The sequence below is a fragment of the Daucus carota genome, chromosome 1, assembly GCF_001625215.2.
Source record: "Daucus carota subsp. sativus chromosome 1, DH1 v3.0, whole genome shotgun sequence".
NCBI classification, from domain to species: Eukaryota; Viridiplantae; Streptophyta; class Magnoliopsida; order Apiales; family Apiaceae; genus Daucus; species Daucus carota.
The window spans coordinates 11,431,422-11,447,145 of record NC_030381.2 but is presented as its reverse complement, the minus strand read 5'-3'; the positions used below and the strand labels follow the sequence as shown (position 1 = coordinate 11,447,145).

The 15,724-nt window shown below is 40.8% G+C and overlaps 1 protein-coding gene across 1 annotated transcript; it reads right to left on the bottom strand.

Moving 5' to 3' along the window:
• Window positions 1-245: 245 nt before the first annotated feature.
• On the bottom strand, window positions 246-15,505 carry LOC135151655 (uncharacterized). Its single transcript, XM_064090667.1, has 6 exons — window positions 15,119-15,505; window positions 13,758-13,972; window positions 3,140-3,210; window positions 2,466-3,094; window positions 679-2,288; window positions 246-567 (listed from the first exon to the last, which is right to left on the bottom strand). The coding sequence occupies exons 1-6, from the start codon at window positions 15,503-15,505 to the stop codon at window positions 246-248; spliced, it is 3,234 nt and encodes a 1,077-aa protein (XP_063946737.1).
• Window positions 15,506-15,724: the final 219 nt, after the last annotated feature.

Sequence of the window (15,724 nt, the reverse complement as noted above, 5' to 3'; positions counted from 1 at the left end):
AAGCAGCCATTGTTCCTCTAGCCTGAACTAATCTTTCCTTGGCTTCTTGGCTCTTGCATTCATCAGATTGAGCTCAGCTCTCCTCTTTGCAGCTTCCTCTACTCTCTTCTGAGTGAGTTTATTCTCAATTTCTTCAATCCTTGCAGTTATGGTACTCAGTGCCACTTGCTCCAGTGTATTCTCAAGTGGTGGTTGCTCCAGATTTTTCTTCATCTTCTCTAAAGTTTGTAGATGGACCGTCTTCTTCAGCTTCTTAAAAGTGGCACCACGGCTTCAGCCCCGTAAGCTAACTGGAACGGGGTTGCTCTGGTGGAGACCTTGCAGGTTGTTCGATATGCCCATAGTATAGGGAGAATCTCTTCAGCCCAAGACCCATGCGCTTTCTCAACTCTTTTCTTTAGCCCATCAAGGATTATCCTGTTGGCTACTTCAGCTTGCCCATTGGCTTGAGGATGGGCAACCGAAGTGAATCGTAGCTCAATGCTATAGTCGTTACAATATCCCACAAACTCTGGATTGTTGAACTGGGCTCCATTGTCAGTAACCAAGACTCGGGGTTTGCCATACCTGCATATGATGTTTTCCTAGAAGAACTGAGCAACTTGCTTGGTGGTTATCTTGGCCAGGGGTTTGGCCTCAATCCACTTGGTAAAGTAGTCAATAGCCACTATCAAAAACTTCCTTTGAGCACTGGCGAGTGGAAACGGCCCTAGGATGTCCATCCCCCACATAGCAAAGGGAATCGGGGAGTTAATGGATGTTAGCATCTCTGGGGGCTGGCGCACAACAGGTACAAATCTCTGACAACGATCGCATCTCTTAACATAATCCTTCGCATCCTTCAGCATATTTGGCCAAAAGAACCCAAGGCGAATAATTTTGTGAGTCAAGGCTCTCCCGCCTAGGTGCTGGCCACAGATTCCTTCATGGACCTCTTTCAGGGCTTCCCGGGCCTCATCCGGCCTTAAACACTTCAAATAAGGTATAACACAAGATTTCTTATAGAGAATCCCTTCAATTAGTGCATACTTTAAAGCTCTTACTTGTAGTTTTCGTGCTTCCCCAGCATCAGGTGGTAGATGTCCAGTTTCGAGATACGTTTTGACCTCATCGATCCAAGTGGCCCCCGTGTCAATTGGGGCTACCAGCTTGGCATTGATACTTGGGGTTTTCAAAACCTGATAGTAAACACTTCCCGAGCATACCTCATTCTCTGAGGATGCAAACTGGGATAAGGCATCAGCCTTTGTATTTTCTTCCCTATGTATATGTTCTACCAAACATTCTTTAAATTGCGTCATCTGGGCTTTCACAATCCTTAAGTATTTCAGCATTGTTTCTTCTCGTGCCTCAAATTCTCCATTAACCTGTGACACCACAAGTCTTGAGTCCCCACATACTTTCAGGTTTTTAACCCTCAGGGTTCTCGCCAATCCCAATCCAGCTATAAGGGCCTCATACTCAGCTTCATTGTTGGTAGTTGGAAAGTCTAACTTGATCGCGTACTCGACCGTGAAGCCATCCGGGCTTCGGAGCACCAGCCCTGCCCCACTATTTTTTGTTTTTGAAGCTCCGTCAAAAAATAGTAACCAATACTCTTTAGGTTTCTCCTCTTCTTTGGGTTCCTCTACCATACTCTCCTTCCCCCCGACTTCCTTGTTGTCAAGGGTGCATTCAACGAGGAAGTCAGCTAGAGCTTGAGCCTTGATTGCCACCCGTGGTTTGTATCGAATTTCAAATTCCCCAAGCTCTACTGCCCATTTGATTAATCTCCCACTAGCCTTCGGGCTATGCATTATGTTCCTAAGGGGCTGGTCTGTCAAGACTTCAATTTTGTGAGCCTGGAAGTAAGGCCTTAGCTTTCTTGAAGCTGTAATCATGGCTAAGGCAAACTTCTCAATCACAGAATAGTTGAACTCCGCTCCATGCAAAATCTTACTAACATAGTAGACGGGTTTCTGGATTTTTCGATCCTCACGAACCAAGACCGCACTCCGTGCTTTCTCAGAGACAGCCAAGTAGACATATAATGTTTCTCCATCTACGGGCTTTGATAAGAGTGGTGGCTCTGCCATATACTTCTTCAACTGCTCAAAGGCCTCTTGGCTCTCACTTGTCCATTCAAAATCTTTAACTTTCTTCAAAGCCTTAAAGAAGGGCAAGCACTTATCCCCGGACTTCGAGATGAAACGTTCTAGTGCCGCGATTCTTCCTGTTAGCTTTTGAACATCCTTTATAGACTTAGGCGGCTCCATATCAAGGATGGCCTTTATCTTGTCGGGGTTGGCCTCAATCCCACGTTTTCAGACCATCAGACCCAAAAAATTTCCAGACCAAACTCCAAAGGCACACTTGGCTGGATTCAACATCATCTTATGTGTCCTCAGGACTTCAAAAGCCTCTCTCAGGTGTTCAAGGTGATCAGCTTTGTTCAAGCTCTTCACTAGCATATCATCAACATAGACCTCCATGGTTTTTCCAATCAGATGTTTGAACATCTTATTTGCCAGGCGTTGATATGTGGCTCCTGCATTCTCTAAACCAAACGCCATAACCAAATAACAAAAGATACCAAAATCAGTGATGAATGATACCTTAGGAATGTCGTCCTTATTCATTCGGATCTGGTTGTATCCATTAAAGCCATCCATAAAGCTCAACATCTCGTGCCCAGCTGTAGCATCGATCAGAGTATCTATTCTTGGGAGAGGAAAACAGTCCTTAGGACAAGCATCATTCAAATCTGTGAAGTCTACACACATCCTCCACTTTCCATTAGCTTTCTTGACCATGACTGGGTTGGCTAGCCATTCTGGGAATTGGATTTCCTCTATAAAACCTGCTTCCAAAAGCTTATCGACCTCCTGTTTTATGGCTTCCTGCCTCTCAGGGGCAAAACTTCTCTTCTTTTGTTTTACGGGTTTTCTATCTGGGCTTACGTTAAGCGTGTGCGTCATAAAGAGGGGACCAATCCCTGGCATATCGGCTGCGGTCCAAGCAAACACATCCCGGTTGTTCCTCAAGAATTTCACAAATTCGGATTTCATATCCTCGGGGAGCGATGCCCCTACATAGGTCACCTTCTCGGGCTCATCTGGATATAGAGAGAAGGGAACCAAGTCCTCAGCAGGCTTCTAGCCATTTTTTGATCTCCTATCTCTTCTCCCACCCCATAGGTAGGGAATTTGATCTTCAAGTGTTAGGGTTATACTGAAATATTCATTTGAAGTATATAACAATTATTTGAGAATTTTGAAAGCATGTTTTCACATTGTCTGTATATTATATATTATAGACAATCTAGTATCAAATGGGATAACAGAAGATTAGATTGTCAGACTCCTTATATAATATAATAAGGGTTCACAGTCGAGGTGGTGTTAGACAAACCACTGGAACGGCTGAAGTATTATTTGGAAATAGTTTATCTTGACTATTGAATAATACTTATATACTTTGTGTATATTGAACGGGATCAAAATAGTAGAATAATTGTTTCTTTAATTCTGACAATAAAGAACTAAGATTCTATGATGTTATTAATGCTTAAGTTCTTAATCCGGATATAGTGATTGACACTTGTATTTAATGCACATGCCTTGACTCATGAATTAAGTAATTTATTTTAAATTACGAATTTATGTATTGGGCAATGACATTATATACAGAGTGGGATATTGACTATAAAAGGAAACCGTGTCCGAAAAATATATTCGGGTGATGATGTCCTCTTGAAAGCTCATAAAGATAATTATGCTTTAGTCCTGCAGGCAGATTTGTTCTTGCATAATTATAAGGTTGAGTGGATGATCAAAGATAAAAGATATTAATTAAATTAATTGTCAGAAATTAATTTAATTAATGGACATGCGATATCTTAAACATGGGGAATTTATAAGCAATTAATATGGGAACCGAATTAAATAATTAATTTACGGAATTAGGAAAGGTAGTGCAAATATTAGTTCTTTAGTGGATAGAATTAATATTTAATGACATTGGGCCTGGCCCGGAATGTCATTGGAAGGCCTGACCTAATGGTCCATGATCCCTACTGTAGCCTATATATATTCTCGTTCTCCTAAAGCTGAAAGATACACCAAAACGAATCGATCCTAGAGTTTGAGAGAGGCAGACGGTTTTCTCAAGGAGACAGCTAAGGTTTTGGTTTTCGGAGCTTTAAGGAGAGGCACACCTTGGGAGATCGAAGGCCACACTTCGTCCAAGAAGAATCAAGGAATACAGTAGAAGACGTGGATTTGAATCGCTTGCGCCGTAGCGATTAAGGTTAATATTCTGTTCGAACTTTTAATTAGTATCATAAAACGCAGGACCAAGGTCCGATTGTTCCAACAATGGCATCAGAGCGAGGTTGCGGTTCTGCGATTTATGATATGTAGTCCATGTCATGATTATATATGCATGTATATAGTGATTCTGTGATGCAGGTCGTTGTACACTATTATGGCCGTGTTTTAATTATTCTGTTATTTTTGGATTCCACGTGGTTTATCGTGGCTGTTGTAAATCACGAGGGTTGATCGTGATAGTTTAATCTTGTAATTCAATTTGTAATTGTTTTAGATTATGATCTGATGTAATAGAATAGGCTGGTTCGTCTGTACAATTAGTATGTAATTGTTTGATCAACGGGGCTGCAAGAAACAAGGATCTTCCGCTGCTGCGATTAGGGTTTCGGGGGTGCTGCACTGTTTTGGCCGTAACTTTTGCATACGGTGTCCGATTTGGGCGAATGAGCACTTTTCGGAGACGGCAGAACGAGACGAAGCTAGCCACAGCCGGGGTTTCCCCGGTTGAGGTGATTTCGAAGGTGTTTTTCGGGATTTTTCGAGGCATTCTGAGGCCGTTTAGGCCTCCAAACGGGCTCTCGAAGTTTTCTGGAAGCTGATTTCGAAGCTGATTTTTCCGGGGCCATAATAGTGGATGTGTTTTATTATGATTATTGATTATTGTTATTATGTGTTTCTTGTTTGTGTTGTTATGCCATGTGATACTAACCCTTCGCATGCTAGAATGACATGGACATAGGGATGTTTTTAATTAATGCTTTAATCATGCTAGTATGCTGCCATGCTAATATCATATTTACCATGATAGTATGCTTGTGGACTTCGAAGAAATTCATGATAGTATATCTAGATTAAAATCCTCAAAGTAAATTCTAAGTGGGAGAGGGAGTTAATATGATATTAAATCCCATGGTCTCCATCATTGTTTGTATGTAATTTAACATAAAGACGAATATAAATTATGTATATGTCACCCATCGTGGCATGTAATTTATGGTGTCTAGAATGTTATAGATATTACTGGAACAAACTTCTTAAATTAATACGAATAGATACGAATTTTCTTTATCTCTGATTTGGGGCGATTTCTAAGGCTTATGGGTATTAAGTGAGACCGATGTGACTCCTCCACTGCCTAGAAGTCAAACCAGACACGAATTTTGAATTGAAGTATTCTATTCGAGAAATATTGGAAGGTATACATGCCGCCCATCGTGGCGTACCAAGTTCCATAGGTTTCGGGTAATTTAAGATTTGATGATGGTATACACTTAGATATGAAAAATAATATAGACCACCCCAACGTGGCTTATTGTTTAGTAATAGGACCGAAGTAACGTTTAAACAAATTTAGGTGGTATACATGTCACCCATCGTGACGTACCAGAAACTTATGGTGTTTAAACGTTAGTGCATTTAATTTTAATAATTGTTAGAGAACCAATAGGTCTTAATTTTTTATGCACCCTTCTTTATGTGTAATGTGATTTTTTCATGCATGATTCTCAGGATAAAATAGGCTTTAATCCACTGTTCACCATACTTAAGGATAACAAACTTACCGGACCTAACTATATTGAATGGAAACGTAATTTGGACATTTTGTTGACTGCTGAGGAGTACAAGTTTTGCACTTATGAACCCAAGCCTGAGCAGCCCGCTGCTGATGCTCCTGATGAGGAGAAAGAGTATTATAAGCGGTGGACAAAGGCTGATGAGATGTCGCGATGTTACATTCTGGCAGCAATGTCGGGTGTTTTGCAGCATCAGCATCAGGCTATGGCCACTGCTTCGGATATGCTCTTTAATCTCAAGGAACTTTTTGGAGATCAGAATAGGGCTGCTAGGCAAGTAGCCATGAAGGCTTTAATGAACACTCAGATGGCTGAAGGTACACCTGTAAGGGATCATGTTCTCAAGATGATGTCACATCTGAATGAGATAGAGATCCTTGGTGCAGAGCTTGACGGGGAAACCCAGATTGACATTATCCTTATGAGCTTGCCCAAGAGTTTTGAGCAGTTCCGCTTGAATTACAACATGAACAAGAGGCAGTATAGTCTTGCGGAACTGTTGACAGAACTTCAGGCAGCTGAAGGATTATTTCGCCAGAGTGTTCAAGTGAATGTGGCTGAGAAAGGTTCTTCCTCTAAGCCGAAAGGCAATAAGAAGAAGAAAAAGGCTTAGACATAGAAAGCTGTGAAGGTAGTGGGAGTTCAAAGTGGTGTGAAAAAGCCTAAGGGGAAGTGCTACCGGTGCAAGCAGTCGGATCACTGGAAAAAGGATTGTCCTCTTCCTAAGAAGACAAACGATACTGGTATGTCTCTTTCTCTAGTTACAGAAACATTTGTAGCGGCTATATCTACGAGCACTTGGTGTGTAGATACTGGAGCCACTGATCATGTTTGTAACTCTATGCAGGGGTTCCAGCAAACCAGAATGCTTAGAGATGGTGAGATCTACGTGTTCATGGGAGATGCTACGAAAGTAGCAGTAGTTGCAGTAGGAGTTATTCATTTATCTTTTGGTTCTGATAGGATTTTGGTTTTGAACAATATTCTTTATGTACCTTCTTTTAGAAGGAATTTGATTTCGGTTTCTAAACTTGCTATGGATGGTTATAATGTTTGTTTGGATCGTAATGTTTCTATTATGATGAATAAACGGATTATATGTTCTGGTACATTGCAAGACAATTTGTATATAATTAATCCTAGTCAACCCGCACTGCAACTACAACATAGGGTATTGAACAACACATCTTCTACCTCTAATAAAAGAAAGGAACCTTCTAGTTTGAACCAAACATATCTTTGGCACTTGAGATTAGGTCATATTAACTTGAGGAAAATATAAAGACTGGTAGTAGACGGGCCTTTAGGCTCATTGGCAGTGGAACCATTTCCAGTTTGTGAATCCTGCTTGGAAGGTAAAATGACCAATAGGCCTTTTAAGGCAAAGGGGAATAGAGCCAAAGAAGTGTTAGGATTGGTTCACTCTGATTTATGTGGACCTATGAATATCCAAGCAAGAGGTGGTTATGAGTATTTTGTCACTTTTATTGACGATTATTCTAGATATGGATACGTTTATTTGTTGCACCGTAAGTCTGAGTGCTTTGAGAAATTCAAAGAGTACAAAGCTAAAACGAAGAAGCGACATAATAAAAGTATCAAGTCCCTACGATCTGATCGTGGTGGCGAATACTTGCTTGGGGAATTCAGGGAATATTTATCAGAGAATGGGATAGAATCCCAGTTGACTGCACCAGGCACACCCCAGCAGAACGGTGTAGTAGAGAGAAGGAACCGGACTCTTTTAGAGAGTGTTAGATTGATGATGAGTTATTCGGATTTACCCAAGTCTTTTTGGGGACATGCCTTAGAGACAGCAGCTTATCTTCTGAACTTAGTACCTTCTAAGTCGGTTCCTAAAACCCCTTTAGAATTGTGGACCGGGGACAAACCGAGTCTGAGACACATTCTGATATGGGGTTGTCCAGCACATGTGCTGAACAAGAACGCGACTAAGCTAGAATCTCGTACAGAAGTAAAGCTGTTTGTAGGCTACCCCATGGGAACAAAAGGTTATTTATTTAATAGTCCTAAGGATCGGGATGTCACTGTTAGCACCAATGCAAGATTCTTAGAGGAAGACTATATAATGAATCACAAACCCAAGAGTAGTATTGTTTTAGAGGAACTAGTGGGAGGGACGAATAATGAACCTGTAGTACAAGTAGAACAACCACAGTAGACTGTGCAACCGGTCACTAATACCGCACCAGTTCCTCGTCGTAGTGGGAGGGTTGTTCGATAGCCCGACAGATTCATGTTTTTGGGAGAGTCTTCGGACATGGTCTCTGGTGAACATGATGATGATCCCCGGACATACGAAGAGGCAATACAGGACAAGGATGCAAGTCTTTGGCAAAAGGCAATGGATTCTGAGATGGAATCAATGTATTCTAATCAGGTCTGGGAGCTCGTGGAACCACCCAAAGGTGTAAAACCTATTGGATGTAAGTGGGTCTACAAGAAAACGAGGGGATTAGACAAAAAGGTGAAAGCCTGGAAAGCAAGACTTGTTGCGAAAGGGTATACTCAGAAAGAAGGTATCGATTATGAGGAAACCTTTTCGCCAGTAGTCATGCTTAAGTCAGTCCGTATTCTTTTATCTATAGCAACTCATCTCGATTATGAGATTTGGCAAATGGATGTCAAGACAGCTTTCCTTAATGGAAATCTTGAGGAAACCATCTATATGCAGCAACCAGAGGGATTCATTAAAGAAGGCCAAGAGCATCTTGTTTGTAAGCTGAAGAGGTCCATTTATGGACTTAAACAAGCTTCTAGGTATTGGAACATTCGCTTTGATCAGGCAGTCCAGTCGTATGGATTTGATTAATGTCCAAGCGAAGCATGCGTGTATAAGAGATGTGAGGGAAATGCAGTGGTTTTTCTAGTGCTTTATGTTGATGACAATTTACTCATTGGAAACAATGTTAAGATGTTGTCTTCAATAAAGGCATGGTTGTTCAAACAATTTGAAATGAAGGACTTAGGTGAAGCAGCATACATCCTTGGGATCAAACTTATAAGGGATCGCAAGAAAAGGATGTTGGCTTTATCTCAGGAGCCCTACATAGATGACGTATTAGCTCGTTTTAACATGCGGGACTCCAAGAAGGGTAATTTACCTTTCAGACATGGAGTTACTCTATCAAAGAGGCAGTGTCCTTCGACACCTAAGGAGATAGAGAACATGAAGGCAGTTCCTTATGCTTCGGCATGTGGGAGCCTAGTGTATGCAGTGTTATGTACGAGGCCTGATATCTGTTTTGCCGTGGGCATGGTTAGCAGATACCAGTAAAACCCAGGACAGGAACATTGGAATGCTGTAAAAGCAATACTCAAGTACCTACAAAGGACTAAGGAGTATATGCTGGTTTACAAGTCCTCTGATTTAGTGCCTCTGGGATATACCGATTCGGATTTCCAGACGGATAAGGATAAGAGAAAGTCCACCTCGGGATGTGTTTTTACTTTGGGAGGTGGAGCCGTAATATGGAGGAGTGTGAAGCAGAAATGCATCGCGGACTCAACCATGGAAGCCGAATATGTGGCAGCCTCGGAGGCAGCCAAAGAGGCTATATGGTTCCGAAACTTCCTGCTGGATTTGGATGTGGTTCCTAATCTGCCACAGCAAATCACGATTTATTGTGATAACACTGGTGCTGTGGCGAATACCAAGGAACCACGGGCCCATAAGGCAGCGAAACACATAGAGCGTAAGTATCACCTCATACGACAGTTCGTTAAGCGAGGAGATATCATTGTGGCTGATATAGCATCAAAGGATAACCGGGCAGATCCTTTCACGAAGAGCTTACCAGCTAAGGCTTTTCAGGAGCACGTGGAAGCGATAGGAGTCAGATACTTTGTCACATAGTTATATATAGTTGGTAGTGGATTGCTTGTAATAGACACTGATATACTCAAAGAATATCTTGAGTATAAGTGAGAGATTGTTAGGGTTATACTGAAATATTCGTTTGAAGTATATAACAATTATTTGAGAATCTTCAATGCATGTTTTCACATTGCCTGTATATTATATATTGTAGACAATCTAGTATTAAATGGGATAGCAGAAGATTAGATTGTCAGACTCCTTATATAATATAATAAGGGTTCACAGTCGAGGTGGTGTTAGACAAACCACTGGAATGGCTGAAGTATTATTTGGAAATAGTTTATGTTGACTATTGAATAATACTTATATACTTTGTGTATATTGAACGGGATCAAAATAGTAGAATAATTGTCTCTTTAATTCTGACAATAAAGAACTAAGATTCTATGATGTTATTAATGCTTAAGTTCTTAATCCGGATATAGTGATTGACACTTGTATTTAATGCACATGCCTTGACTCATAAATTAAGTAATTTATTTTAAATTACGAATTTATGTATTGGGCAATGACATTATATACAGAGTGGGATATTGACTATAAAAGGAAACCGTGTCCGAAAAATATATTCGGGTGATGATGTCCTCTTGAAAGCTCATAAAGATAATTATGCTTTAGTCCTGCAGGCAGATTTGTTCTTGCATAATGTTAGGTCCAATCAGACGTAGAAGGGGGGGGTTGAATACGTCGTACCAATTTCTTCGATTTAATTTAATTGCGGATAATCTGTTTCAGTCCATGTTAAATCAATCGTAAATAAATAACTCCAGCAAGTCGGGGAATATTCTTGTATTAGAAATAATCCTCGGGTGCTACAGATTCCAACACAAGTGTCGGCTGCAGAGACTACAATCACTCTATTACAAACTCTCGATAAATATGATCTTCTAATTTAACTCTCGAGAATGTGTATAGTGTGTGCACTTACAAAGTGTGTAGTTAGTTTCAAATGAAACTATCAACCTCTATTTATAGGCTTTCCAACAACTAACCATGGTTAACGAGTTCGTCCTGGACGACTTGAGTTCGTCCTGGACGGATTCGATTAATCAAAATAATTCTAACTCAAATGTATGCATGAAGGAAGCGCAGGTTCTATATACATATATATATATATATAACAAAGTTGCGCTTTGAACATATATATATATGTATATAGAAAGTCAAACCATGCGACAGTCAATTCTTGCGCCTCACAATGTCTTCATAGCAGCCACTGTAGTTATAGTACTTGGAGAAAATCCAAGTAACCAAGGTTGCGCCTGGGAGAGTATATGTGTGGCGCCAACTTTGACTTCGAGTCAAAAGTTGCGCCTCACAGGGCATCAGTATGTTACTTAGAGTATAAATCCAAGTAAGTGAATTGTCGCAACTGTTGACCAGTCAAAGGTTGCGCCTTTGACTTTGGTCAAAGGTTGCGCCTTTGAAGTTCCACTGTATCCACTGTGTAGTAATTTTACTTAGAAAACTTCTTGACACAAATACCTTCAGCCTTTGACTTAGTCAAATATGGCGCCCAATACTCCTTGTGTTCCCCTGTGTAAGTGTTGAGCACTTAGACAAAATTGCATTATTATATATATATATTATTAATTGTTTATTAATTACCTGAATTAATTAAATTCAGGTAATTCACAATTAACATATATATATATATAATAGTGAGTTCCTTGGCAGCATATTCTGGAGAGCTCGATTGACTTGATCAATTAATTCGTTGATCGAATCCACTGAATGCTTTCGTACGTCCTGACGTCCTGTGCACTGGTCTGGTTCACGAACGACTCGAACTGAAATAATCCCTTGAATTCTTTGCTTGATAATATACTTGATCAGTCATTCCGGGTTAGATGTTGCTTCGATAAATTTGATTATTAATAATCAAATTAAAATGTACTGGAATCTTCTGGTCTTTGATACTTGATCTTCAGGCAATCTTGATAGCAGACACATTGAACTTTATTCTTCACTGAGGCTTGAACATATTAATGAACTTCTTTCAGTGGACGGATGCTTGTCTCAGATATCTGGATTGTCTTTGTCTGTTCGTATCGAATCTCCAACCTGTAGATTCCTGTATAATACTTACGTATTGTTTCCTGTCTTTTGTTGTGTTGAGTTATCGTAATTACAGTTACGTTACATTATGCTTTACAATCTCCCCCTATTTGATTGTTAGAGTTCGACAAGCAAATCCTTTAAGAGGATAACTCAACTGACACAATGAAAAAGCATACTAATTTAAACAGGAAATAATACTAAGTACAGTCTGGATTATATCTTACAATTTCCAGAATTCAAAAGTAAATACAAGTAGCCATTTGTTCCTCTAGCCTGAACTAATCTTTCCTTGGTTTCTTGGCTCTTGCATTAATCAGCTTCTGCTCAGCTTTTCTCTTTGCAGCTTCTTCTACTCTCTTCTGAGTAAGCTTGTTTTCAATCTCTTCAATCCTTGCTGTAATGGTACTCAGTGCCACTTGCTCCAGTGTATTCTCAGGTGGAGGTTGCTCTAGATTTTTCTTCATCTTCTCTAAAGTTTGCAGGTGAACCATCTTCTTCAACTTCTTGAAAGTGACATTCATCTCCATTCCTTCAATTTTCATAATGATCCTTGATGGATGAGCACGAACTCTAGAAGTGTTGTGGACAGTCTCTACAGCTTTTCTTATCTCCAGAAGATCAACCAAATCTTTGAGCACACTCTTGTCTTCCTTTACCACTGACCACTTAACAGCTGCAACTGCACGAGTGATTCTTTTGGAATTGAGTTTCCCAATCTCTGTGAGTGGTATAGCAGTGACTTCAGAGTCTTTCTTCTTCTTGAATATTACAGATGTAGGATTGTAAGTAACAACAGGTGCATTTGGATTTTCAGGAACTTCAGGGTCTAGTGGAGGCAGTGGATATGGTGGTTGACGATTGATGGCTGATAAGTCTAATTCTCTCAGAGCAGCAAAGTTCAGACGATAGGCATATAGCAGTTCAGCAGTTAGTCTTCCCTTGCTAGTCCTTGAGCACTTCTCCCTGACTTGAGCTTCCAGATATTTCAGTATACGAGGATTGTATGTTGATAGTGCTTCATCAGTGAGTCCAATACTCTGAATCATACCATCCTTGAAGTACTTAATAACTGAGGGCTTGTCATGAATTTCAACTCCAATATCAGTGATCCATTCTTCCACCATATCTCTGAATACTTCATTATGCTTTCTGCCGGTAGAGATGATCTTGTTTCTTACCACAAACAGCTCAGTTAAAGAAAGATCTCTGAGAAACTGACTTGACACATGCTTGAGTCCATGGCCTTCTCTTTGTAGCTCAAATGATATGTTAACCATCCATCCTCTTCTGGGAAGAACAGCAACAGACACAGTAGAAATGATATCATTCAACACCTCGTGATAATCATGTAAATCTTTGTAGTTGTTCCTGAAGGAGTCAAAGATATCTTTTACTTCGTCATCATCATTATCTTGAGTGACCTCTGGAAAGTCAAACACAGATCTAGCAACATCCCATTCAGCTCCATCTTTATGTAAGTTGGCAAGTCTCCTTTCCCGTCGAATCCGTCTTTGGTTTTCTAACTTCTCCCTTGCTCTCTTTTGCTCAGCATAATCCCTAGCAACATTAGCAATGTCTTGTGGATTTGCAATTTCAAATTCTTCAGCAGGAAAGATGTCATTGTGATATGCAAGTTCATCAGCAAAGACTTCAGCATCTGGGATTTCTCCTTCTTCAAGATCTTCATTCTCAGCACCAACCATCCTAATCACCCTGTCATCCACAAACTCAGGGATGTATTCATCATGAGTGTAACTGAATTGATGCCTAAGAGCAGAATCAATCAGTTCTTCAGACACCCCTGTTATCACCCTTTTTCCTTTAGCTTTTTCTGCTGCTCTCTCCCCCTCAGTTGAGTAATCCTCTCTGGAGGGTTGAGATGCCAGCAATTTAGCCTCCAGGGCAGCCAACCTTTGCTCCATAGTAGACTTAATCTCCACCAACTCCTCCCGTAGAACAAGATTTTCAGCTTCAAGATGTTGAACTTTGAATTTCAGAGCTTCAAATTCTGTCACAGATACAGTTGGAAGTGGTGTAGGTTGGGCAGTTGGGTTCTCACTAGTGCGTTCTGTAGGTGTTTCTCTCGTTTCACTCAAAGCTAGAGCACTCAGTGGGTCAGAGGGTTTCTGTATATCAAGTTCTGTTGGTGTTTCCCTCTCACTCAAAGACATTCCAGCATCCTTAGATGTACCTGCAGAAGAAATCTTCTTAGCCTCTTCTAGAGAGGTCACAGAAGGTGCAATGAAGGTTCGTGAGCCTTCGTCCTCAGTTTCCTCGTCAGATGAATCTGAGTCATAAGAAACAAGTTGCCAACTACTCGAAGGTAGTGAGTCCTTAGTTGGATCCTGAGTTGGAATCTCAGGGTGGGTAGACACAGGGCTCGAAGGATTTGATCCTTGAATTGGCGAAGGACCCTGGTTTCCCACAACTGCCTTTGACGGCGAATGACTTTGTGACAAGTCCTCTATAACTGGCACACTTCCTGATACGAAGGGCTCAGAAACAGATTGCCGTTCACCTTCGAGAGGTGAAGAGTCCTGTGAAGGATCTGGGAATGTTCCTCCCAGGGGGGTAGACAAGGATGTAGAATGTGGCAATTCATCCAAGTTTCCCCCAGAAGCCTGTGAAGGCAATTGACCCTGAAAAGGATCAGAAACAACAGTGTCTATCCCTGACATGGACGACAAAGTGTTCGCAACCGTCAATTCTTCAACTGTGTGTGCAACCTCACTGTGCATTGGAATAGTATTTGGCTGAGGTGGTGAAGAAATAGACATATCTGCAGTTGTCTCAGGTTCTATTCTCCTTTCTTGACTAGGAGACAGAGCTGCAGTTTCAGAAACAATCTTCTTATGTGGTGCAGCTAAGGCACTTTCTCCCTCGCTCTCAATTATTTGAAGTGGTTGGCTGAGGGGTTGAGATATTTCTGCTTCAAGTGTTTGGGAAGTGGTGCCTTGGTTATGAATTTGGGGGATTTCAAATTCACTGGCACGTGTGAGAGGTGGTGAAAGCTGATTGGAATCCAAAAGATTATGAACCCAATCAGGTGCATCAAAGGACAAGTTATCAGAGTCAGAAGGAATACCTGACTGTAGCAGTGGATTGTAAGTGTTAGAGAAAAGTTCATCAACATCCACCATTACATCAGCTGCAGTGGTTTGAATAGGAGTATTCACTTCATCTTCTGAATCAGTGGAGTTGTCTTGCAGTGAATCCTCTCCTTCAGATTGAGCATTGTCATCTGAGGATGTCTGTGCATCTTCCACTATCACCTCTTCTTGAATTTGAGAAGTTTGAGTCTCAGGAATGTCAGCTTGATGAGATGACTCAGGAACTTCTGCACTTTGTGTTTCAGAGACCTCCTCTTCCTGAACCACAGGATCAGCAACATTTTGAATGTGTGGTGGAGGCAAGTTCTGGTTGTTTAAGAATTCTTGCATTGCCTCCGGAAGAACCACATCCTCATTGTTAGTGTAGTTCTGGTGACTCTCCAGCATAGATATCACCCTTGTGGTCATGAAGGAGCATATGACATTGTCTATATTAGGATAGACAGCCCTTTCAGCAGGAGTCAGCAACTGGTTGAGCACAATCTGGAAAAACCTAGGATAGAGTAGTATGTTTCTGTTTTTCCTTAGGGAGTCCTGAAAAGCTCCCATGATCATGTGTCCTAGATTTATTCTTGTATTCTGAGCTATTGCAATTCCAATCTCTTGGTTGAAGATGGTAATCCCATGGAACCCTCCAGTTTTTGGTGCAAATACATGAGAGATGGAATTAAAGAAGAAATTCCATTCTCGAGGTAGATGCTTGACATACATCTTCCCTGGAAGATCACCATTCTCCCTCTGGCAGTGAATAGCAAAGAAAAAATTTGT

Bases quoted from the DNA above. Each gene is read 5' to 3' on its own strand.
- LOC135151655 (XM_064090667.1), bottom strand. From the start codon at position 15,505: ATGGGAGCTTTTCAGGACTCCCTAAGGAAAAACAGAAACATACTACTC. The intron at 13,973-15,118 runs GTGATAGTGGAA...CTTGATATACAG, and splicing joins CTTCTCAAATTCAAGAAGAG to AAACCCTCTGACCCACTGAG. The intron at 2,289-2,465 runs GTCTATGTTGAT...CGTGGGATTGAG, and splicing joins TGATTGGAAAAACCATGGAG to GCCAACCCCGACAAGATAAA.